We start from the raw sequence: 24,557 nt of genomic DNA on the forward strand, positions 1-24,557 counted from the left end.
AGGTAAGCCGTTTATGATTAAATTTGATCTAATTAATTAATTGCGCAGTGGGCACCGGAAGTTCTGCTTCTGTTATGCTGCGTTCACAGCCATGGGAAAGATGGCACTCAAACCCTTTTCCTTCTCTTTTTCTTATGGTCTTTTCACACTACTTTATAAACACAGGTTTTGAATGATATACTCTATTTTAACAACTTATTCTTCTCAAGATTACTGTTTTTGAGTTTGATGTTTATTTTTGCTGGAAGCTCCAATGGTACTAAGTCTGTGAATGGTTGAGTGTAGCAAACACATTACTGTATGAACAATTACTGTCAGCTAAATGCTTCTTCCATACGGCTTTATTTGGCTTGATCAAACAAACAGAACAAGTACAGTATTTACCTCCCTCTTGTCTCAGACTAGCAGAGGATAGCTGACAGTCGCTCTTTTTCCTACACGACGTGAACGCAGCTTCCTGCAGCAACAATGGCCACTGTCTGTCAGACCTGGAGACCGGACCGAGGACGAGGCTTCAAAACACACGGAATAGTGATCGTTCTGTTCATGGACCTGGTCCTACAGTGTGTTAACGGTATGTTTACGGGGACAGGTACAGATGTAACCCAGCTTGACTCGCCTGTATAGCTGTTTATCCTACTAACGTCAGCTTCCTCCCACCGAGTTAGCATTAGCTGGTTAGCCTGCGAGCTAACGTTAGCTAGTTAGTTAGCATTGGATGAGATGAGAGTAGCTCTGATTGAACAGTTGTTTTGTCTAATTCAACTGATATATTAACATTTAATTCACAATTAATGAGAGCTAACAGTTGCTAATCTGCAAGACTTGCCAGTTAACGCCTCGATACAGTTACTGTCAAGCAGTAATGTATTAATATAACATCTTTTAACTTGCTAACAGCTGTACTAGACTTCTATTTTATATTTAGTCATGTCTTATTGGCTTGTCTGTCTCGTAACAAGCTAATGCAGTAAACGTTAGTGGTCATTACTTCACATTATTCCCTCAAACAGCACAATATGTATTGTGCATATAGTATGTTTTGTAATTATGGTCATAGCAGATGAGTGGGTTGGACTCATGGCTTTATATCTTCCTTACTGTGTGGTTGCTTGTCAGGTTACCTGAGCTCTCCTCATGTTGGCCAGGAGCCTCCCTACACCAGAGATCCCCAGCATGTCATCACCAACCCAGTGGTCTCTACTGCAGCTTCAGGTAAACACATTTTACTCTCTTTATTTATTTGCACATATATAAAACTACACAAAATCCAGTCAATGAAAAAAAAAAAACAAGAAATGTGTCAGGAGAGGTCAAGAAGCCACAGGCTTATACAAAGGACCTCCCCCAAACCCAGGAGGGGGAAAAAAAGCAATAACAAAAAAGGAAGAAAGATCTAAACTAACATAATTTTAAAAATACTACAAAAGTTAAACAACAAGAAGTACATAAAATGTGCAGAAAAACCTAACCAAGCAGTGGAAAACAATCCAATAAAAACAATGAAATACATACTAAAATCAGTACAGAAAAAAAATAAAATGTATCTAAACATATCAAAAGATAATTAGACATCATGAATTAAATGTGATGATAATTTCCTTTTAAAATATTCTAAGGATAACGAGCTCTTGATAATCTGTGTTTTGGTGTTCCACATTTATACACCACGATATCTGAGGGAGTACTGGCCATGTTATGTTTTGTAAAAAGGCAGATGAAGATGATTAACCTGTCTTTTGTTATGTGAATGAATTTGAGAATTAGATTTAAAGAAGTTGCTAAACGATGATGGTAAAGAAGAAGGCAAGAGCATATATTTATATATAAACACATATCTGATGAATATTTATGTCTACAAATCGTTTTTGCAACAAATAAAGTTTATGAAGATTGGAGGAGTATGTATTTGCCCAAACAATATTACCATAAATCAAATGCACATCAGCTATTAATAAACATGAATCCTACTAACTGTAACCTGGAAGAACTACATTTTAATTTACAATGAACAAATTAAGGGAGCCACTCTCAGCACACACCTAGAAAGAAATACAGCACTATCAAGAGTAGTAAGTAACCTAAATCACTGATTAATAACATGTTGATTATGTGAAATTATACATACAAGCACTCGACCCTCAGAGGGGGGGTGATACAGAATAGAAAGGGATTCCTTATATATACCCTGGGATTATAAACTGCACATCTGTGCATATCTATATCAGTTTCATGTTTATGTAACCTCAGCAATGTAATACAGTAGTTATCTTTCTTAAACTTAATTTGTCTATGTTATAACAAACAAGACCAGAGAACAATGGCTTATTCAGGTAGGATTGGTCACCTTTCAAATCCATAATTTTTTAATTATTATCATGTTGCTGGCCAGCAGGCAGCCTTAAAGCATAAGCGGGTAGAAATGGAGCAAATATGATGAAAAAAAGTTATTTTTTATAAAACTAATGTGCCTCTGTGTCCTCCGGTGTTCCTAATGGCATCTGCAAACGGTCCAACTAGGCAGCGCTGATCAAATATGAATCAATATTCTGTTACTGTAATGCCTATTTCTTGCCTCAAATGTTTTCAGAAACATCTTGTAGTGTACTGTTTAGCTGTAAAATGAGAACATTTTTGACCCGGCAACCATGTTGAGTTCAGATGAGGAAATACCGAGCACCCACCAGCCAGAGCAAGCTTTCTCATTTTCAGCTAAACAGTACACTACAAGATGTTTCTGAAAACATTTTACAAAAGAAATAGGCATTACAGTAACAGAATATTGAATCATATTTGATCAGCGCTGCCTAGTTTGACTGTTTGATCAGAGTTTGCAAGTGATTGACAGCTGCCTCATTTGAATGAACAGCCAATAGGAACGCTCTCTCTGTAATGACCTGTGATTGGTCAAAGTCTCCCGTCACAGGCTAGATTTTTTTAAAGCCTGAAAACAGAGCCATGAGGAGGTGCAGAAGTCTAGTTTTCTCTCAGAACACTTGAATTACAATATGCTGAAAGGTTGTTGTGGAATTTTTCCCAATGATGCCAAAAATATTCTGCCTACTGCGGGCTTAAAGGAGCAATCAGGAGTGAATGGCCTTGCTCAAGGACTCATTGTTGTCCATTTTTGTTGAGGGCAGAGTGGTAATAATTTACCTCCCACAGCCTTATTTTCTCAATTTGGCAAAATAACTTGCACTTACAAGTGTATTGCCATACCCAATAATGATCCCAGACATAAAGTCATAAAATGAACTTGAACCAAAGCTTTGCTACATTACGTTGTTTATTCTTGCTAGAAATTGAAAAACTCCTGTGACTTAATGTTTTCCATTTTTCAGTGTCTCCTGCAGATGAAGACAGCTACACTTCCAAGTGTCCTAGTGGGGGTTTGTGTAGTCGCCTGCCTGCTGATTGCATGCACTGCAATTACCAACCCAACTGCACCTACAGAAAACCAGCTAACTTCACTTGTAAACCCAAAAAAGGAGTTCACTGTATAGTAAGTAGCAGTTCATCTTGTAATAGATCTGTGCTGCATAAAGATAGAGTAAGGGTGGAAGATTTATACTCAGAAGTCTGTTAATAGTGATAATAAAAGGGAAATGAAACATAGCACATAGTCATTTTTGTCATCTATAAAACTGGAAGTGATCCCTATGACAAATAGTTGTGTGTGCTCAGAGAATTAATGATTCTAAGAAACAGCTGTGGTGCTTTAATTTGGGAATATGTGTGTAGTGCTGACCTGATGTGTTTTTGTTTTGTATTTGTAGGGAGAGTCGGGACAGCAGCAAACCAACTTCTCCCTCTCCATCTCCTGTCAATTCTGCTGGCAGCTGGACCCGTCCGAGTACCGCTGCTCAAACTCTACCAACTGTATGACCGTGTCCTGCCCACGCAAGCGCTACAACGCCACCTGCGACGTGTTAGACCATGTGCATTGTTTAGGTATGTATGATGAAGGCTCCGCTGTAAAGCCTGCTTGGTTTATTTCCTTCAGTGGGGTGACTGTGTCTCAGTCAGGCGCTGTACACATAGTTGTTTTGGGAAGTGAGAGTTTTACACATTCTCTCAGCCAGTGAAAAAAAATTACAAAATTACCATTTTGCCTCAAACTAAAATGTGGATTGTTAGCCATTCAGTGTTTCCCTTAAAGGAATACTTCACCCATAAAATGGGTCATTGTTTAGTGATGTTAATTGATTTCCAATATATAAATATATACATACATTTGCATAAAGCAAGCATATATGAGTATTAATTACTTGATAATTCTCCCTTTTAAGATACATTTTGAACAGATAAAAAATGTGCGATTCATTTGTGATTAATCACAATTAAATATTTCAATTGATCGACAGCCCTACCAAAAACACAATATTTCACCAACAATAATGTTGTGTTCCGAAATGTTTTCTCCATATATTGTAACTTTGTTGAGGGAAATGTGTTTTCAGTCATCCTATCTTGTTTTCCTGTGTCCACTAAACGTGTTTTTCTTGTGTAGGTAAAAGACGTTTTCAGAAACGTTTATTTTGTAATTGGACTGGCGGATACAAATGGTCAACGGCATTAGCGCTCAGGTAAACCTGCCACTAGTGTCACAATAATTATGATCTTAGATGCTGGAAACGTTCTACAGAAATCAATTTGAATCAGGATGTGTGCTCCAATAGCATCTTTTTGACTTTGTTCTGTGTTTTCTCCCATGTCTTTCTGTAGCATTACGCTCGGTGGTTTTGGGGCTGATCGGTTTTATCTGGGCCAGTGGAGAGAGGGTCTGGGCAAACTGTTCAGCTTTGGAGGCCTGGGCATTTGGACTCTGATAGATGTTCTCCTGATAGGGGTTGGTTATGTGGGACCCGCTGATGGTTCTTTGTACATCTGAAGCAAAGCTCCGGAGACATGGCTGGACGGTTTGTGCCCTCTTTCCCTCTTCACGCCGCTTCACTCTCAAAGATTGAAGATCTGAGATGCTGTGTTCTTGGCACGTTCGCCCGCCCGAGCTCGCTGTGCAACACGTCCTCGCCCCATCTGCTAACAGGCAGGAAGTGTTTTCCTCATTACGCCAACGACGACTCTACCCACACAACCATCAGATCAATCCCAAATCATTCTGCATCCGTCTCCTGTTGAGATTCTGCAGATGGATCTGTGCACGGGGATGTGGAGCCGGTCATTATGTCTATCTGGTCAGTGTGATTTAACTGGTGGTTAGACTCCCGTCACGCTGATATATAGATAGGTTTGGCTTCCTGTGGATCAGTGCTGTCACAGACATCCTGCCACCTTGGAGCCGCGTGTTACTCCTTCCTTATTGCAATGTCAGTGAATCAATGGGGGGGGGTCAAATGGTAACCATGGCTACAGAGCTCTTTAAGGTGGCACCAGACACAATAGACAAGCTGAAAGGTAGTATTTATGTCCTGAAAGACAGCATGAATATGCAGAAAGGACTTTAAGTTTTTATTGACAACAGACAGTTGGTCTCGTGGTTCAGCGGTTATTTTACATCTTCTTTATTTTTCCCCACATTGAGTCAGAAACAACTGTAAGAACATCGCCTTAAGGGCTAGATAAATCGTACCATTTCTTTTTATAAGCTCAAATCAAATGTTGGAAGTTCATTTATAAAGTTCATATGTTGTAAAAAAAAAAAAAAAATACATAAAAGTTACTGTATATTCAAACTAATAGAGAACCAGAAAACTCATTTCTGTCATCACTTACTGCAACACATAGTCCGATTTTTTGGAAACGCAGAGATAATCATCTATAACCGTCTAATCTAACACTTCAAACGTGTCGCACTAGGAAACTGCAGTTACTCGTGGTTTCCCGTGTTGGAGATATTAGAGATATCCTGCGCCTTCAGCTGGTATTTTTCCTCACTCGCTATCACTTTTCACATTTGTAAAAGGAATTCTGTGTACTAACACTGTAAGATCTTTGCTTGAGACTGTGTGGCATAAACGGGCTCACCTCTTACTTCATGTAAATATGTTTTCTGTTTTCAGCGTCGGGTCATTTTAATCGGTTTCAAACACTGTAAATGACATTTTTTAAGTTATCTAAATAAAATTGTTAAATATTATATGTGGTCAGGTTGTCAGTGGATATATAAGAGAACCGTGGCTTAATGTTTGAATTCAGTCGTCACTCAGCATTTAATGGGGCCACACTGCTCCAGTGCACAGTTTGGTCAGGTTTTTGAGGTGAGGTGGATTTTGAAGTTGGTTGCACTATTTATGTTGTATGCATGTGAAGTGCGGAGGTTCGAAAAAAAATAGATATATTGGAAAAACTACCTCAAATTTCTCAAGTACACCTTAAAAGTTAAAATGACAGCCTGCAATAATAGGGGTCTATGGGGAGTTGGGAAGATACCAACTCTGCGTGGCAGTTACAAAGAGAATTATTGTCTACTTGTGGAGGCTGAGAGAAGGTAAAGAAACTAAACTCAGTGGAATAATGTACAACTGTCTGCTCAGCCTGCATAACACGGGTGTATATTCATCGCCATGGGTCTTGCAGGTTAAGCAGATAGTGGATGACTGTGGTCCGTCTTACCTCTGGCTCACACAAAAATGTAACTTCAACTGGTTGAAACTAACAGTTGAACAGAGGCTAAAAGATCAGTTCATGCAAAAGTGACAAAGCGAGCTCCAAAGTATGACGTGTGATATTTATGTAGAATTCAAACAAGTGTTTAAATTGGAAAATGATCTGTTGTCTGAAAACCAAAAATACAGGCAGGTTATTTGTAACTTTAGAGTGAACAACACTAGATTTCCTAAGGTCATTGGAAGATATAATGGGTTAAGTAAAAACCATTTCAATTCTAAAAATCTGAAATTAAATAATTAACTTATCTGACTTTCTTGCAAGCAGCATTGTTTCCCATCCTGGACAAATCCATGCTTACTATTTCTTTCTGATGCTCAATACTTTAATATGAGGTCAGAGGTCAACATCATCTCAATATAGTGAACTTGAGCAAAACAGATGTTCCAAGGGGCCATGATGAGCTTGGGTCTTCTGCTTGAACGCTGTTCTCCTCACAGCTTCTGATTGGAATTCAAAGCTCTATTATTAGCTGAGGTCATTCTCACAGATGTCTGTGCTTTTTCTCACATTAAACACAGAGAGTGGTGCCAGAAGCCTGAGGTACCCACAGGCGTGTGACAGAAGGAGGGTAACCTAGTGGCTGGGGAACACTACCTTTCTGAACTAGCACTGTTAAAGGGCTTTTGAGCAAAGGCACCAAATTGCTAGAGACAGCGGTTAAGCATTAAGTTATTTCAGTGAATCAGTACATTTTTACAACAGCACTATTTCATTCAACAATTCATGATACATCTGTGCTCATGTTACATAATGTGAGGGTAAAAAAAAAAAAAAAAAGAAATCGCATGGGGGGAAAAACTAATTTCCCTTCTAGTAAGTTCTTGGGTTTTGTGTCGACTTTTCCAATTGGCTGCTTTGCCGAGTGTGTCGTAGACTCACTCCACCCTAAATCTAGTTCCTCAAATGTGTCACCGCCCACTCACAGCCACTACAGCTCCCTCCCACAGACTGATGCAAGTCTGTGTCATATACTCTGAGTTGAGGAGGAGACGTTAAATGCTCACCTACGTTCTGCTAGACTGCCTCAGCATGACCTCAGTTTGTCTGAGTCATACTGTGTGGTTGGGTATATCCAGTGGTGGTGTGGAGGATTCTGGCAGTTTACAGTATATCAACCTATCAGCCAAAAAGCCATTGGAATATGGAGAGCATCCCCTCTTCCGCCTCAGTAACCTACTACCCGTCTACCTAGTAGTACACCCACCTCATCAACGACCACAACACCACTGGGTATAACATTTAAATCATACTGATTGGATGTGTGGATGTTCATCCATCTTTGTATGTGCATGTAGATAAACTGTGTAAACTGTGATGTCCGTGCAGCCCTCAATGCACGGAACACAGCCTTCACCTCAGACTCACCAGACGACTACAAACATTCACGTTACTCATTAAGGACAGAAATCAAACAGGCAAAGAGAGACTACAGACAACGGGTGGAGTCCAAGCTCACTTCCAACAACCCAAGGCACTTGTGGCAAGGACTCCAAACCATGACAGACTTTAAAGGACCCAGACAACAGATCACAAACTAATTTTTACGCCAGGTTTGACTCCTCTGTCAGACCCTGTGTCATGTCCTGCCCCACCCCCACCACTGCAGACAATCAGAACCCCCCCTTACCACCACTACCATCTTACACTGACACCCCCCTTCCCTCTACCCCACCTCAGCTGAAAACCTGGATTGCCCACCACCTCCACGAAGGCCGGCCCAGACGGCATTCCTGGACGCGTCCTGAAGTCCTGTGCACACCAGTTGGCAGAGGTTTTCACAACAATTTTCAACATGTCGCTCTCTCTCCGGACTGTCCCCACCTGCTTCAAATCCACCACCATCATCCCCATCCCCAAACAACAAAAAGTAACCAGCTTAAACGACTGGCGCCCCATAGCCTTAACCCCCATAGCCCTAACCCCCATAATCAGCAAGTGTTTTGAGAAGCTGGTTAAATCCCTCATCTGCCCCATGCTTCCCCCCACACTCGACCCCCTACAATTTGCATACCGCCCAAACAGAGGCACAGAGGACGCCATCGCCCATGTACTACACACCGCCCTCTCGCACCTGGAAGGAAGGGACACCTATGTGAGGATGCTGTTTCGTGGATTACAGCTCAGCGTTCAACACCATAGACCCCTCTAGGCTCGTCACTAAGCTAAAGGATCTGGGCCTGAACACACCACTGTGTGACTGGATCCTGGACTTCCTGACGGAACGCCCCCAGGTGGTGAGAATAGACAACCTCACCTCCACTTCACTGACTTTAAGCACAGGAGTGCCACAGGGCTGTGTTCTCAGCCCCCTCCTGTACTCCCTCTACACCCACGACTGTGTGGCAACAAGAGCTTCAAACACCATCGTGAAGTTTGCGGACGACACAGCAGTTCTGGGGTTGATCTCCCATGGCGACGAGACGGCTTACAGGGCGGAGGTGACCACCCTGGAACAGTGGTGTCAGAACAACCACCTCTCCCTGAACATCTCAAAGACCAAAGAGGTCATCGTGGATTACAGGAGGGGGGGTTGCACTCACCCCCCAGTCACCATCAACGGCACAGCGGTGGAGAGGGTGGACACCTTTAAATACCTGGGTGTCAACATCCACAAGGACTTGACATGGGCCACCCACACCACCGCTGTAGTCAGGAAGGCCCAGCAGAGACTGTACGCTCTGAGGCGACTCAAGACTTTCAGACTGAAACCAAAAATCCTCAGGGACTTCTACCGGGGCACCATAGAGAGCCTCCTGGCAGGCTGCTTCACCACCTGGTACGGCAGCTGCACCAACGTGGACCGTAAGGCGCTGGAAAGGGTGGTGACACCCGCCCACAACAGCCTGTTCTCCCTCCTGCCCTCTGGTAGAAGATACAGGACCCCCAGGACTCACACCAGCAGACTGAGGAACAGTTTTTTCCCCCAGGCCATCAGACTTTTAAATCGATAATTCATTCGACACATTCTTACACAAAAATATATCTTATACTGTATATATTCTTAATACATATGTTCTTAATATGCCCTTGTATAAAGTATTTCCTTTTATAATTGTAATGTAAATGTAATATAATTTATTATTTTAATGGAGCTTCCCAGCAAAAAAGTATTTCACACGTTTGTACCTGTACAACCGGCGTGACAATAAACATCTTGAATCTTGAATCTTGAATCTTGAATCTTGAGATATGAGTGCATTATGCATTCTGTGATAAATCAGGGCCGACTCTAGCCCTTTTGGTGCCCCCGGGCGAAATTCACCACTCACCCCGCCAAAACCATAACCCTAGCCCCCTAAACCACAACACACATCAGACATCACAATGGTTTTAAGACAAGAGTTTAGACGTTTTTTATTTTCATAAATAACTGTATTTATTATAATATAAATAAACAACTGGTCCCTGATATTGTTGGCTTAAAAGTGTTTAGTCAGTTTCACTACAATTTATACTTTTATTAACAAATAAGTGCGGCCGGGCAGATGAATAAAGAGAGTTACAGGGGTGGAAAGTGTATTTTCTTTATTCTTTTTATTTGTTCATTTGTTAACTCAATGCAAAAAATGAGGAAGGGCGCCCACCAGCCTTATATATATATATATTTAGAGGGTGGTCAGCGTCCCCCAGAAGGTGGCGCCATAGGCGACCACCTATATGGCCTATGCCTTAAGCCGGCCCTGTGATAAAAAACATGATTATGGTAGACTTCTTTAGTATAACACAAAGCTGAATGCACAATGACATGAAATGAAATAGCTTCTTCAATACTGAGCTAACACATCACATCTTACTAATTACGTCTGGGGCAAAAACGTCTGGAGTAAATAAGCTAAATTACTGCACTATACATAACCTTTATTCATACATCAATGGCTACTGCCCAATTACAAATAATGGCCAGAGTGGAATCTGGTTTTGCTATTATCCTGCTTTTTTGCTGCGAGTAAGAGACCATCCTCAGTGGTAATTAAAACTAATAGTTTCATTTCGTGGTACTTATCCCAAACAGACACTATTCACACGGTTAGAATGAACATCAGAGGATCATTGAGAGTTGGAGCCAAAATATTGTCTGTTGAAGGCAGACGGAATCACGACTTCCTGATTTTGAATTGCTAATCGTGCAAAGAGGAGAACAAAAGTTTATTCATCCCTCTCTTACGCAATCCCACTTAGTCCCGGCGCAGCTCTGAATGTTGGAGCGTCGGTTCTGACCCCCTGTACCTAGCGCTGGCTAACAGATTGTGTCCTCCTATTATGCTCCCTCCTACGGGAGATAACATCTCTAACACAAAGTGGATAAACAGAACGCTGCTGCGAGCACACAAATTCAAAAAGTCTAACGACTCTGCAAGTATCCAACTGTGTGCTCCTTTCTCTCCCGCTTGGGACGGTTTCCAAAAGAGCACCTGAGGACATGACAGAATTTATCCTCCACCCTGTTTTGTAACACAGCATTGAATCACAATGGGGTATTTAATTAGCTTGACACTAATTGGCAGAGAGGGCTATTTAATGACAAAGGGAAAACAGAGCTCTGCAATATGATCTAAATTAAGAACAAATATAAAACAAAAAATAATTGATGGTGTATGTGCTCACGCCTACATGCAAAACATTACTAGAGCAGCCATTATTACTGCAGTGGAGATCACCTGTGTTTAATACGATTTTAAGATCAATACATCTGTATCTGAAAAGTTCAACAGCTGGTTAGTCAGGGCAAAAAAAGACACAAAAGCGAGAACGCTATTAAAAAGCACCAACCTGTGGAAGGATACTTGAATATTTGCGAGACTACGGGTGTGTTCCGTATCTCATACTTTTTCTTTTTACTTTTAGTATATACTGCAACTGCCATTACAAAGTATGTACTGTTGCATGCTGTGTGCATACAATTGGGACATACTTCAACTTTGACCCTCTTGCTCACATGTGTTGCACAGAGGATTGTGGGTCAGAATAACCAGAAAAGCATGCTGGTTTGCATACTGCAAATTTGTGACCAGTTGTAGTAGGACATCCTGGTATTTCTGGCATACTGCATTTGACATACTATGTATTGGGACATACTAAATCTTTTTCTGGCATGCTAAATAGTACGGTAGTATTAGTATTGGAACGCACAGTAAATATACCTCAAAGGCTGTCCTAAAAAACTAAACGTCTGTGTGAGAAGAGCGTTAGTGAGCAGCCACCGAGAGATCTATGTACACTGAAGGAGCAACAGGAAGGCATGTGGGAGCATAGATATAAAACAGTTGATGTAGGTTAAAGTAATCCAGTCGGAGAAAAGGAGATTTGTACTTCAGCATTTCAGGTCAAGCTTGCAATTTTGTAAAATACCTGCGATTTCTCCGCATTATCATGTAAAGTTAATGTCCATAACGTTACCTTGCAATGAGAATAACAGACAATTGAGACAAGTCCATCAGGAGTTGTGCTGAAGGCAATAACCTTTCCAAACAAAACTTACTTTATCAACTAAAACAACTCCTAAATTACAGTTAGAAAGGCTCTTCAACCTGAGCATCAAAATAAACCCCATGCCGGTTGACCGGAAAGAAACGGCAATCAGGAAGTGACTGATTGTAATTGCCTGCCTCTAGGCCATAATACTGAATCTATTCAGGATTTCTATTCAAAAGATATCGCTTAATGTAGTATATTAGTCATTCAGAATACCAAAGACAGTTCTTACATATTAAGTTCAGGGAAAATTGAAAAAATTAAATCATTGTCTCCAATATAGATGCACAATTATGAGATTATCTTCATGATTGAAAGCATGATGTGTTCTCTTGGAGCTATAATAATCAAAATTCTACCAAAATCTGTTTTTCCAGTTCATTTTAGACTCATTACTTTGAATGAAAATCAGTATTGGTAGAAAAATACAAGGATTATAAGGACAGCATGAGCCTCCTTCACCATAGGTTCCAATTACAGTAATTTTAAAACTGTACCCAGGTAAGATGACCACCATATGGTCTCATCCTGGAATGACAAGTCATTAGAACATGTCACATCTACGGTTTTATATCTATGTGTGGGGGACTGACACACAAAGTAAGATGGCCACCATACATACTAAATTCCATGCAAACACTGCACTAAGCAGAAAAAGCCCATCCCCAGCATGAAGCCTGGTGGCAGCATCATGCTGTGGGGATGCTCCTCAGCAGCAGCAGCAGACCCCAGAAGGCTTATGAAAGGAAAGGTTAACAGCAAAATACAGACAAATCATAGAGGAACATCTGCTGCAGTCTGTGGGAGATTGCTTATTTTCCAGCAAGACAACAACCCCGAACATAAAGCCAAGGCTAGACAGGAATGTACTGCATTCAAAACAACAATGATATGGTCCAATTCAGAATCCAATCCTCCATCCAATAAAGAATCTGTGGCGAGACTTGAAAATTGCTGTTCACTCAGTTTCGGTGCAACGTGACACAGCTTGGACAATGGATGAATGGGGATGTCCAGATGTACCCATCTATCCACTCAAAGCTACAAAAAGGTGCCTCTGCTACATATTGACTGGAGGAGGGGAGTACTTATGCAACCAGTTTTGTTGCGTTATGTGCTACATTTTGGCGAGGAAAAACTGGCATGGACATTTTCAAAGGGGTCCCTTGACCTCTGACCTCCAGATATGTGAATGAAAATGGATTCTGTGGGTACCCACGAGTCTCCCCTTTACAGACATGCCCACTTTATGATAATCACATGCAGTTTTGGGGCAAATCATAGTCAAGTCAGCACACTGACACACTGACACCTGTTGTTGCCTGTTGGGCTTGAGATTGCCATGATATGATTTGACCATATTTTTTTATGCTAAATGCAGTACCTGTGAGGGTTTCTGGACAATATTTGTCATTGTTTTGTGTTGTTAATTGATTTCTAACAATAAATATATACATACATTTGCATAAAGCAGCATATTTGCCCACTCCCATGTTGATAAGAGTATTAAATACATGACAAATCTCCCTTTAAGGTACATTTTGAACGGATAAAAAAAATGTGTGATTAATCAACTGACAGCCCTAATATCTATATTCAATCTGGATCATTTGTCGACATTACGGTCGATTGGTATCACAAAAGCCTAATTACATCCACCACATTCAACATTGTAAAACTAAAACATGCAAATAAAAACACACAGGCAATTGGAATAAATTATTTGTGCAACGGGTCTATGTTCGTGGAGGTTTGATATAGTTTATAATCCATCATCTCTCTCATCATCCTCCCATCTGTGCAATCCATTTAAAAATTAAAAATAAAACACACCAGTGTGCCAATTCTGCTTTCCAACTGTGGAATCGCCTCTACAGTCTTGGCACAGCAACGATAATCACACTTAAAACTCGCTTATATATTGAAACAAAAAAATCTGATTTGATCATGTTGGTTTCGGACCATCACAACCACCTCAAAATGTGTCAAACAACAGAGAAAAGTCAGGCCAATTGCAATTTTAGTGATTTATTTGTACAATAAGAATCGCACTGTACAAATACCCCAGCTCAGATGTAAAGGCAAGAACATGAGCATTTTTTTTTCTTTTCTGCCTGACCTGAACATCCCTCAAACCTCACTGTGAGCATTTAGACTGATGGAAACAAGAAATAAAATAAAAGCTAAAAAAATAAATAAAGCAGGTACCTGCCGAACAAATTAACATTTACAGGGCGAGAAGGGATCCTTCCCAACTAAGTGCCAAAGCGTACTGAAAATATCGAAATTAAAAAAGGCAAAAATAAAAACTAAAAAGATATCATGTCCAGATTTAACTGTCAATCCTTCATGGCAGTGGAGCGATTATGGCCTCAGATTAAACAGCATGTAAAAAACAAAATGGAACTCACAGTAGACGAATACAGAAAAGGCGTATGGTGATATCTCTATCAAGTCCATGTGCCTATGCCACTTACACATTTACACACCATCCACAGACAATGTTGTGAGCTTTTACACACAAGACAGAGGACACTTTTCGATTAAAAAAAAACAAAAAAACAGTGGAATTCCCTCTCCAATGTTTAGACAGCAATGGAGGTGACATGGTCCATTTCAAAGCAATTTACATTCACTCAAATGTCCATTAGTAAATCACTAATGTTACCTTGGTAACTCAAAACGTCGTATAAAAATATAACAAAGACTGAAAACTGATGCACTCAACAAAAATATATCTACACAGTCTCAAATGTGGGGGGTGGGGACTGAGCGACGCGGCCAAGAACAGCTCCAATATACCATTTCATTTCTGGGGGGGATGCATGAGGATGCTCCACATATCAAGTCTGAGTGGCAGCAGTCTTTCCCCTCTCGGCGACAGAGACACAGTGAAAGCCGCGGGTTCCGTCGGGACCCCTCGGCAGCCTCATCACGCCGGGCGGCAGGCCGTCGGCGTTCTGGATCTTTCTTCCCATCATCGGGCTGCCCACCGGGCTGCTCTCCTGAGACGCAACCTGCTTGCGCCGCTGGACCCACGGGCTCCCCGAAGGGGTGAGGCTACTGTCCGAGGAGTAGTCTGCCCAGCGGCGCCCCGCCTCGGGGCTCAGTCTGCCCTCGCTGGCTAAGGGAGACTTGTTGGAATGAGGAGATTTGCGCTGAGAACAGGGGCTGGCGCGGGGGCTGGACCAGGGACTGTTACGCGGGGAGATGCCAGGACTAAGGTGATTGTTCTGGAAGTTGATGCCCGCAGTGGTGGGGCTGAGCTTGTTGCAGGACTGGGACTTTCTGGCAAGCCTCGGGGACGTGGGGTTGCTCTCGGTCTCCGAGGAGCTGCAGGCCGAGTCGTCCCCGTGGTACTGGAGCTCTCGCACTCTGCTGTTGAGCGAGCGGCTTTTGCGCATCCCTCCTTCCTTCCCCCTTCCTTCTTTGGGTACCTTCTTCTTGGGCGGCTTGGTGCCAATCAGGACCACTTTCAACCCCAGCGAACCGGCCCCTCCGTCCTCGCTCCCCACGGCTTCATTGGCTTTGACGGCAGCCTCTACTTCCTCGAACTCCACAATGGCACACTCCTCGGTGCCCAGCTGAGTGTAGCGGCCGCTCAGCCTCTTCAGGTCGGCCGGCAGGTCCTTCCCGGGCTTCAGGACCCTGACCGAGGCGATGGCGCCGTACGTTCCGAACTCTTTCAGCAACAGCTTCATCAGCTGCTCCTGCTGGGTGGCGCCTCCCTCGCTGCCTCCATTATCCTTAGTGAGAGCTGCCAGCTCTGGCCAACTCTGCAGATCACTTAGCAGCAGCATGCGGCTGGGCAACGACTCGCTGGCAAAGACCGGCACTGCGGATTTACGCCGGACCTTACGCCCCTCATCGTTCAGCTCAAGGATCTTTGAGTGTCTCAGAGCATAAGCAGTTGTCCTCCAGTCACGAGTCAAGTGTTTCACCTGCAAAGAGACAACGCTTGTGTTACATGGGTGAGACGCTAAGTAGTTTAAGAGGGCCAATCTCATAACCATTAGGTCATATATTGATCCTCTTTGAAAGTCATGAAGCTTCAGTTTAAAAAGATTGACTAAACACTAACTTAAGCCTGTCAGCGGGATCACTCAGTAGTGTGTTTACTGCCTTCCTTTCAGTCATACTTCCTGAATCAATATCTGAACCAAACATCCTGGCCTCACTGCGTTACTCAATTCATCACTGTATAAATTTGCTGTGGTTTAAACATGAGTCACCTCGGTGTCGTCAAGCTCGTATGTCCTTGTTTATGTTAAAAAGGAGTGTGTGCGTGGGGGCTCGGATCACTAGTGGCGTAAACAGATTTTAAAAAAACAAAACAACCCAACAAATCTTTATGCATGGGCCAAAAGTAGCACCAGCTGTTGTGAACCAATGTGAGAATATCACTGCATCCCCAACAGCTAATCATGTTTTCTTACTTTAATGGGGAACTACGCTCATTTTCAAAATTCATACGTGTTATTCCTGTGGTCTAAGATGGTCCAAAAAATATTAGCAAACACGAACAACTCTCTCCCAAATCCAAAAACTAGAATGCTAAAACTCAAACTTGTGATGTCATCTAGGGTATAAAGTGTGGAGCTGCTCCATAGACAATGAATGGGGAGAGATGTTCTAGATGACACTGAGAGCACCCAGGGGAATGATCTGAGTATCAAATGGGAACTTTTTCTGTTTCACAACTGAGGAAACTACAATAGAATAATGGTGCCTTCAAATGAAACTCGTGAGCTTGTGTTTACAACATGAGAAATGTACACGATATGCTTGGCATTCAAGTTGTGAGAACACCGCTAAGCAACGGAAATATTAATGTTACTGTTGGTGTGTAGAAGCCACAGAGACTAGCAATTTAGCAAGCGGGTAACATAATGCAGGAAATGCAAAGGTGTAATGACAGAGGAAAAAGATTAGGCGGTTGGGAATATCAACATTTTCCTCAAACCTATTATAAAATTACAAAGAAAAACAATATACAACTAAAATTAGAATATATTCACTTATGTACCGAAAACTTCCATGGGCTCTGCCATTTCTGACAACATCAACAAACCCGTCACAACTCGTGAACTCTGAGCTTTCAGAAACTTTCCACTTACGAGGTTGTGAATACCACAAGAGGGGGGGCGTTCATATGGACTCGTCTGGTGAACACGGTAAACACGACCCCATTTGAAGGCACCATAAAGCTCATTTCGGTATAAAAAGAAAACAAACATTCTGTGGGTCCATAAAATCAGTCTCCCATTCATTGTCTCTGGAGCAGCTCCAGACTTTATACCCTATATGACATCAAAGTTTGGGTTTTAGCACTCTAGTTTTTGGATTTGGGAGAGAGTTGTTCGTGTTTACTAACAATTTTTGGACCGTCTTAGACCATAGGAATAACATGTATGAATTTTGAAATGCGTGTAGTTCCCCTTTAACTTCATTTGTACATTTTGGTCAGCTTTCAAATGTCAAGTATGTAGAGTAGACTGTGGCTGGACCTTATATTCAGTACACAATCAGCTCAGGAATATATTGAAAGTTCGTAATGAGCCACCTTTGGGACATTACCCCTACCCCATGTGGCATGTGCACTATAATTTAGCCCATAATAGCAAAGGCTTTCTGTGTCCAGCCTTATCAGGACCGGGAATTCAAATTATTTCCTATTGTGTTTCCAGATTATACCCCTGTGCTTTGCAGCCATGGTTACCTTTTTGAACGAAGTGAGCAACTTGACGCTGACGAACCCCATTTTGTTGCGTCTGACATGTTTAAGCAGGAAGGCGTCGTGCTCCAGGTTCTCATCGGACAGGTAGTACTCGATCTGAGCGACCAACTTCTGGATGAGCTCGGAATCTGGCGGTTGCCAGCTCTCCTCCTCCAGCTCCCCTCCACTGGTCCCGGCACCGCTGTGTGTGGGAAGACAACACGCATCGTGGTCAGCGGAGACTGAAAAAGCCGAATACTTCATATCCTAAAAACGGTTCATATTTCTGCAATTGTTACACATCTCACTTTCATCACTACAATAAGCCAGAAGCTTACAAGTTGTTGGCAGGAATCCTGCAATTTGCCTTGCAGCAGTTGACAAGCTGTGTCCTCAGCCATAGTCACCATGCCTCGGTGCCAGACCTCGACACCAGTGCCCTGCCAGTCCTCAAACTGCCAAGACCTCTCCATCTGAAGGGCGTAGAGTCACAGGCTCTCCCTCCCACACAGAGTATGGTGGCTCACCAAAATCTACTTCACACAATCTACCAAAAACTGGTACCAACACTGCATATAGCTGAGGCTTTTAGGCACAATGAGATCTCAGTCAGACGCCTGGCTGAAGCTGTGTGAAGCAGCCGCAGCAGCAGCAGCAGCAGCGCAGTCAGGTAGCCTTGCAGATTAGGGAGTTGGGGTCTGATGAAATTTTTGTGGATGACTCATCACCTCCTCCAGCCTCCTCCCCTCCTTTTCCTCCCTGCGCACACACCCTCAGTCAACAGCTTTCCAGCCGGCTGACCGCACAGCTGTGGCGCGAGCCCACTGCTTCGTCAGAGAAAGACAACCACGAGCGGAGCTTTTAAAAGACAATACTGTCACTGTCAACACATACAGGATAATTTATGAATCAAATATGATACAGCAGAATGTTTGGGATACTGGATTTTTTTTCTTTTAAAGGCTGTGAATGAAGTTCACTGTCAAGTCACTGTGAAGTAGTGTACTGGCTTAACAGCCACATGTACATACAGCTGATCATATCAGTTCCAAACATGCTTCCCATCACATGTTCAGTGATCGTACGATACATCCGGTGTGTGACAAACCTGGCACAAAGCACCCAGGTGTGACAGAAGCCCTTTGTGCCATTAAGGCGTGACCTAGAGGCCCACTGAAAGGATTGGTATGGACGGAGAGATTTATTTTCCCCCATTGACCTTTCTATCACTGACTCAGTCTTTGCGCTCGCAGTCCTGAGTAGGGAACTTATAGGCCAGGGAGGATATAAATAGCAGGCCATGACGCAGGGGAATTAGATTAAAGTGAAGGTGCCATCCTTTATCTTTCAGGTGTCTGGTGCTTGCCGTTAAAGCACCGGTGCTGCCGACAGGTGGTTAAACACTTCCCCCGCCTTCCTGCCAAGGATAGTATAATAATATCAAGCAATCAAGTATGTCTGTGAGGATTTACCCTCCCAATTGTGAGCGATCTATTGTCCTCCTCTCTCACACACTGTGATGTTTGTTCACAGTCTTTTGTTGTCACTGTCACACACCTGTCTGTTTGGGTTTATTTGTACAGCATCTTTCTACACAAACTGGCATTCTTTCAGTGAAACAAAAGGCTACAACTGTAACCCACGCTGCTCTTGTGCTGCTGCCAAGTTACAGAATAAAAATCAGACACAGAAATAGACTGGTGGAGTTGCAATAACCTTGACACCAAGAGGAACCCCAAAACCACCATGATATTTGGGGAATACTCACATTTAGGAACAAAACGAAATGTATGAGTGTAAAAGTCTGTCAAGGCCAGGAACACAGTTTTGTTTACCAAATGATGATCTGATTGATGATCTGATTGACTTCTATTTATAGTTTACCAACCGTACCACACTGACACTGTAAGGACAGTTAAGTAAGGTGAGGAACAAAGCGCTACAGGAACAGCTTTGTTCCAGCTGCAATTGTTCATTTAAATAAGTCCTAGCAGCTTTTGCACATATTTATGGAAAGTTTATCCCTTTTCTCATTTATTGTGTCTTTTTTGTGCTGATTTCAGTGTTTTTTTTATATTGTTCTTGTAGCCTTTTTCTTTTTGCTGGGTCCTGATCCCAGTAAAGCCTTTGAGTTCTCTTTGTCATGATTTTGGCATGTCTGTCGCTTGTCTGTGCTCTCTACCTTATTGTCACAGAGTTCACAGAAACGTGTCATCAGCTGACAGGAAGTAAACATGGACCCAAAATGTTGCCCAGCAACGCAATTCTGTTGCAATTTCGTCGCAATTTGTTGAAATGCACTAAAAGTGGAGCGTTTCAGACAGAGCATGAATACAGGTATATTCAGGTCGACACTAGGAGGAAAATAAAGTTTTTTTTTTAACATTAAAGCATGTAAACATGTTCTAGTAGTATTTATTGTGTCTTTTTTGTCCTGATATCTCAGTTGTTTTTGTATATTGTTCTTGTGGCCTTCTTCTTTTTGCTGGGTCCTGATCCCAGTAAGCCTTTGAGTACTCTGTCATGTTTTTGGTATGTCTGTCTCTTGTCTGTGCTCTACCTTATTGTCAATACGGATGTCATCCTCTATTTTTGCTGCAAAACAAATCTACCTACAGGTACAAATAAAGTCACCTGAACCTGAACCTTTAAGCAAATAATACAAACCTAATACTCACATTGATGAACAAAACTAATTTGACAAATGTATGAAAGTAAAAAGTCTGTCAAGGCCAGGAAACACAGGTTTGTTGTTACCAAATGATGATATAATTGACTTCTATTTATAGTTTACCAACCTTACCACACTGACTATAACACAGTTAAAGGTCTCATATCATGCCCATTTTCAGGTTCATACTTGTATTTTGTAATTTTCCTCATACTGTCGACCTGAATATACCTGTATTTACCCTCTGTCTGAAACGCTCCGTTTTAACGCATTTTGACGGAATTGCAACAGAATTCATTAACATCGCTAGTCAACAGCTTGGGTCCATGTTTACGTCCCGTCAGCTGATGACATTTACATACACTGCAACCAGGAATAAACTGGGACACATTTAGAATGTTTTACGTTTAAAATTGTGTCAAGGGTCTAAATATTGTATATTAGTGACATCACGAATGGGCAGAAATCCTAACGGCTTGTTTCAAATGCAGAATTTCTGAATACCGGCTGTGTGAATTTCCCTGTGGATTGAGTGTTTCGATACTTTCACAGTATTTATATAGGATTTAAGCCTGCTTTATAATAAAAAAACATGACAATCTCACTTTTTTTATAATATGGGACCTTTAAGTAAGCAAATAAATCCCAAACCTTGATTTGTCATGTCTTCCCAGTTCGTCCTCGCTGCAGCTGCCTCCGAGGAAGTCGATATGATTGGATGACAGCAACTCTGGCTCCTCGTCCTCCTCTGCCGCTTGAATGGCCACTGTGATCGTCACCGTGTGCTGATCCACGGTGATTACCTCATCGATGCCGCCGCGCTGCTCCTCCGCTGACGCATCGAAGACGCACTCCGCCGGGTTCAGCTCGGGGCTCCCAGCGGACACGGACCCGCTCATCATCATGTTGGTCCTCCTGGAGCCAGTCAAGGTGCATCCAAGTCCACCACCACCGGTTGTTGTAGCAGCAGCAGCGGCAGCAGCAGCAGCGCCTCCTCCACGGCTGCAGCCTCGAATCTCGGTGGTGCGTAAAGCTGCTCGACGCTGCTTCTTATCCGGGCACCAGCGATGTTTGAGAAGGACCCAAGGGGCTCCGAAGACGCGCTCCACGGCTCGCCAGAAACCCCCGATCCAGATCCGACCAGCGGGGCTCGTAGCAGCAGCCAGCGAGACGCAGCCTGGTGTGACCGACCTGGTGGAGCCTCCTTGGGCTTCTTCTACTGCTTCTTCCTCTACTGCTGCTGCTAGTGCTGCTGCTGCTGCTGCTACTTCCTCATATGTAAGAGGCTTTTTTCTGCTTTTGAAACGAGCTCTGGGATTGGGCCGCAGCAGCGTCTCCTCAGCGCACTCACTCCCACCAGCCCACAAGCACGAGCTGACACAAAGCCAAGAGGGAGGCAAGAGGAAGGAGAGGCAGCGCATGAAGGCGGTCACCAACGCGTGCATATTCTCTTTTTTTTCATACACAGATTGTTTTACACGCAGACAGTGTTGTCTTTTTTTTGGTTTGTTTTTTTGCGATGAAGACACGAACAGCGTGTTGTTGCGTGGCTCTAAGTAGGGAAGTCAATTCACGTGTTCCTCTCTCCTCTAATTGGAGAATTGCGCGTGTCAAGGACGACCCCTTCTCTAACGACGCTAATTGGATAATAGGCTCCAGCAGTCTGGTGGCTGCAGGAGAGGGAAGTAGTACCTAGAGGAAGAGGAAACACTTAGATCAGTGGGAGATATTCATGGCAGTCAAAGCAGAGATTGTAAACCATAAGGGGATCAGGGGTCAAGATTAGGTAGATGGGGATTTGGTACACAAATCTTGGCAATAACCAGGATTTAAATATACTTCTAACACGTTTTTTTATATAATAAATGTGTATATATATTAGGGCTGTCAATCGATACAAATATTTAATAAAGAATAATCACGATTATCGTCCATGATTAATCTGATTAATCGCAACTTTGTCAGTTCAAAATGTACCATAAAGGGAGATTTGTCAAGTATTTAATACTCTTATCGACATGGGAGGGGAAAAATATGCTTGCTTTATGCAAATGTATGTATATATATTTACTATTAGAAATCAATTAACAACACAAAACAATGATATTTTAGTTTTATTTATATGTATATATATATATTTAAAATCCTTATTTGGAGTTCAAATTCTCCTAGTGGCACCCCCTCCCCTCCCCATCAAACAAAATGACAAAAAGTCAATAACATTTTTCAACAAAATTGTATTTATTCCACATTTTATATATTCATTAAACTGTTCGCTCATATATTCTGCCAAGTTGATCTCCCTGCACACTGGTCTAAATGCTCAAATTTTCTGTATTTTAATTTGTTTTACTGAAAAACTGTGAAATTTAAGAATATTGACTCCAAAAAACATTATATTGTAATATGTAAACTCACCCTCAAGTAAGAAAAACCAGTGGTGCAGTGGAAGGTATACACTGGGTATACGGGATATACCCATCTCTTTTTCTGGTGGTTTACAGTATACTCACCTATCAGCCAAAAAGCCACTGGAATATATAGGAGAGTATACCCATCCTCCTCAGTAACCTACTACCCATCTACCTAGTAGTACACCCACCTCAACGACCACTACACCACTGCCAGAGACAATACTGAGGACATGACCTCAGTGACCTCAATGCTAGCTATAGCCCCTTTCTTGGCCTATAGGACCAGTGATCCCTCACTAAAATAAAAGTAAAAGTTTTTTGCCTTTGATTCACTTGGACCTCAGAAAGAGGCCATGGGGGCCCAGAGTTCATACACGCTGGTTTTATTAATGGTAATTTGTAGCACTAGAGTACCATATGTAGGTGTTCAATGAGAGCATTATTATTACAGTCATCACTAATACCTCAAGTGCATTTTCGTAAAGCTTGTTGTTGGCCTGCATCCTAATAGCCCTGTAAATCACCCACACCAATGTTGTTGGCTGTTGGCTGCCCTGCATGAAATATCTTTACTCCTCCCCACTGGCAAGCCAGGCGCACAGCTGGTGGGCAGTCTGACTCATTCTCTGCACCACATGCCATACAATGCTCCAGTTTATGTACAATGCAACAGAGAGAGGGACAATGAGTGAGAGGAAAAGAGGGAGGACGGGGGTGAGGAAGAGATTGGCAACAAATAAACTGAGGCATTTAGTGTCTTATTGAGGACTCCTATTCTCAGAGGAAGCTCTGCCAGAAGGGTTGTTTCAACTGCAGTGCAAATATACATGTTTCAAAGATTTCCTATAATCACGCCTGACGCATTACCAACAAAATTCACATGAAAATTGTTGTGAAACTGTGAGTCCAGGAAGTGATGTCAGGACGGCACTCTATAAACACCTGTTGATGGTGTTGCAGATCACTTCCTCTTTTCAGGCATGCTTGCCCCAGTTTGACACAGACGGCCTCCTTTAGGCCTCTTTCAACCGTCAACCAATGTGCACAAACATGTACAAAAATGTGTATCGAAAGATGTGTCTATTATTTTTGTCCACCCGTATTTATGTCACTAGAGGTCCCTTTCAGTATAATATAATACAACTCAGCAGCACCACTACCTACAGCCTCCAAAATGACCATATAGAGTTCAATCAACACCTCTCTGAAGCATTCTCGACAAAAACTAAATAAGACAAACTTCATGAAGACAGGATGTATTGCAGGGCTGTTGTATTGGAGCTAATTAAATTCATCTAGGTGTACTAATAAGCTGGAAACTCAGCGCCAGTCTAAAATCTCTCCCGGGGCATTTTCCTCTAATTTCGCATAATTACAATTTTCCCACTTCTGGCTCCATATTGCATCACCAACCCTCCAAGGAGATTCTCTCTTTGAATTCAGAGGATTTTCCCTTTTCCTTCTTCTTTATTTATTTTCTCTCGTCCCCTTATGTGCTTTTCAGGAGTTTTTTTTTTTCTTTGAATGGTGCCAGTGGGGCTTGGAACATTGTATATTAAGTTATCCAAATAAACTTGACTTCTCTTAATTTATGAGACTGTGATGTAATCACAACTCTGGTAACCAGTCAGTGGAATTGAAGCCTCTTAGATGA

General features: G+C 42.3%; 2 protein-coding genes across 2 annotated transcripts; one reads left to right on the plus strand and one right to left on the minus strand.

Annotated features, from left to right (window-relative positions):
• Positions 1-415: 415 nt before the first annotated feature.
• tm2d3 (TM2 domain containing 3) lies at positions 416-6,097 on the plus strand. Its single transcript, XM_074609657.1, has 6 exons — positions 416-574; positions 1,120-1,215; positions 3,342-3,502; positions 3,777-3,951; positions 4,511-4,586; positions 4,726-6,097. Exons 1-6 carry the CDS (start codon positions 469-471, stop codon positions 4,889-4,891), a joined length of 780 nt encoding a protein of 259 aa, XP_074465758.1. The 5' UTR covers positions 416-468; the 3' UTR covers positions 4,892-6,097.
• An 8,017-nt stretch (positions 6,098-14,114) lies between these two features.
• On the minus strand, positions 14,115-22,081 carry larp6a (La ribonucleoprotein 6, translational regulator a). The gene is made up of 3 exons (XM_074661715.1): positions 21,141-22,081; positions 17,822-18,020; positions 14,115-16,043 (listed from the first exon to the last, which is right to left on the minus strand). Exons 1-3 carry the CDS (start codon positions 21,932-21,934, stop codon positions 14,946-14,948), a joined length of 2,091 nt encoding a protein of 696 aa, XP_074517816.1. The 5' UTR covers positions 21,935-22,081; the 3' UTR covers positions 14,115-14,945.
• Positions 22,082-24,557: the final 2,476 nt, after the last annotated feature.

This window comes from Sebastes fasciatus, chromosome 2, assembly GCF_043250625.1.
Source record: "Sebastes fasciatus isolate fSebFas1 chromosome 2, fSebFas1.pri, whole genome shotgun sequence".
Classification (NCBI taxonomy): domain Eukaryota; kingdom Metazoa; phylum Chordata; class Actinopteri; order Perciformes; family Sebastidae; genus Sebastes; species Sebastes fasciatus.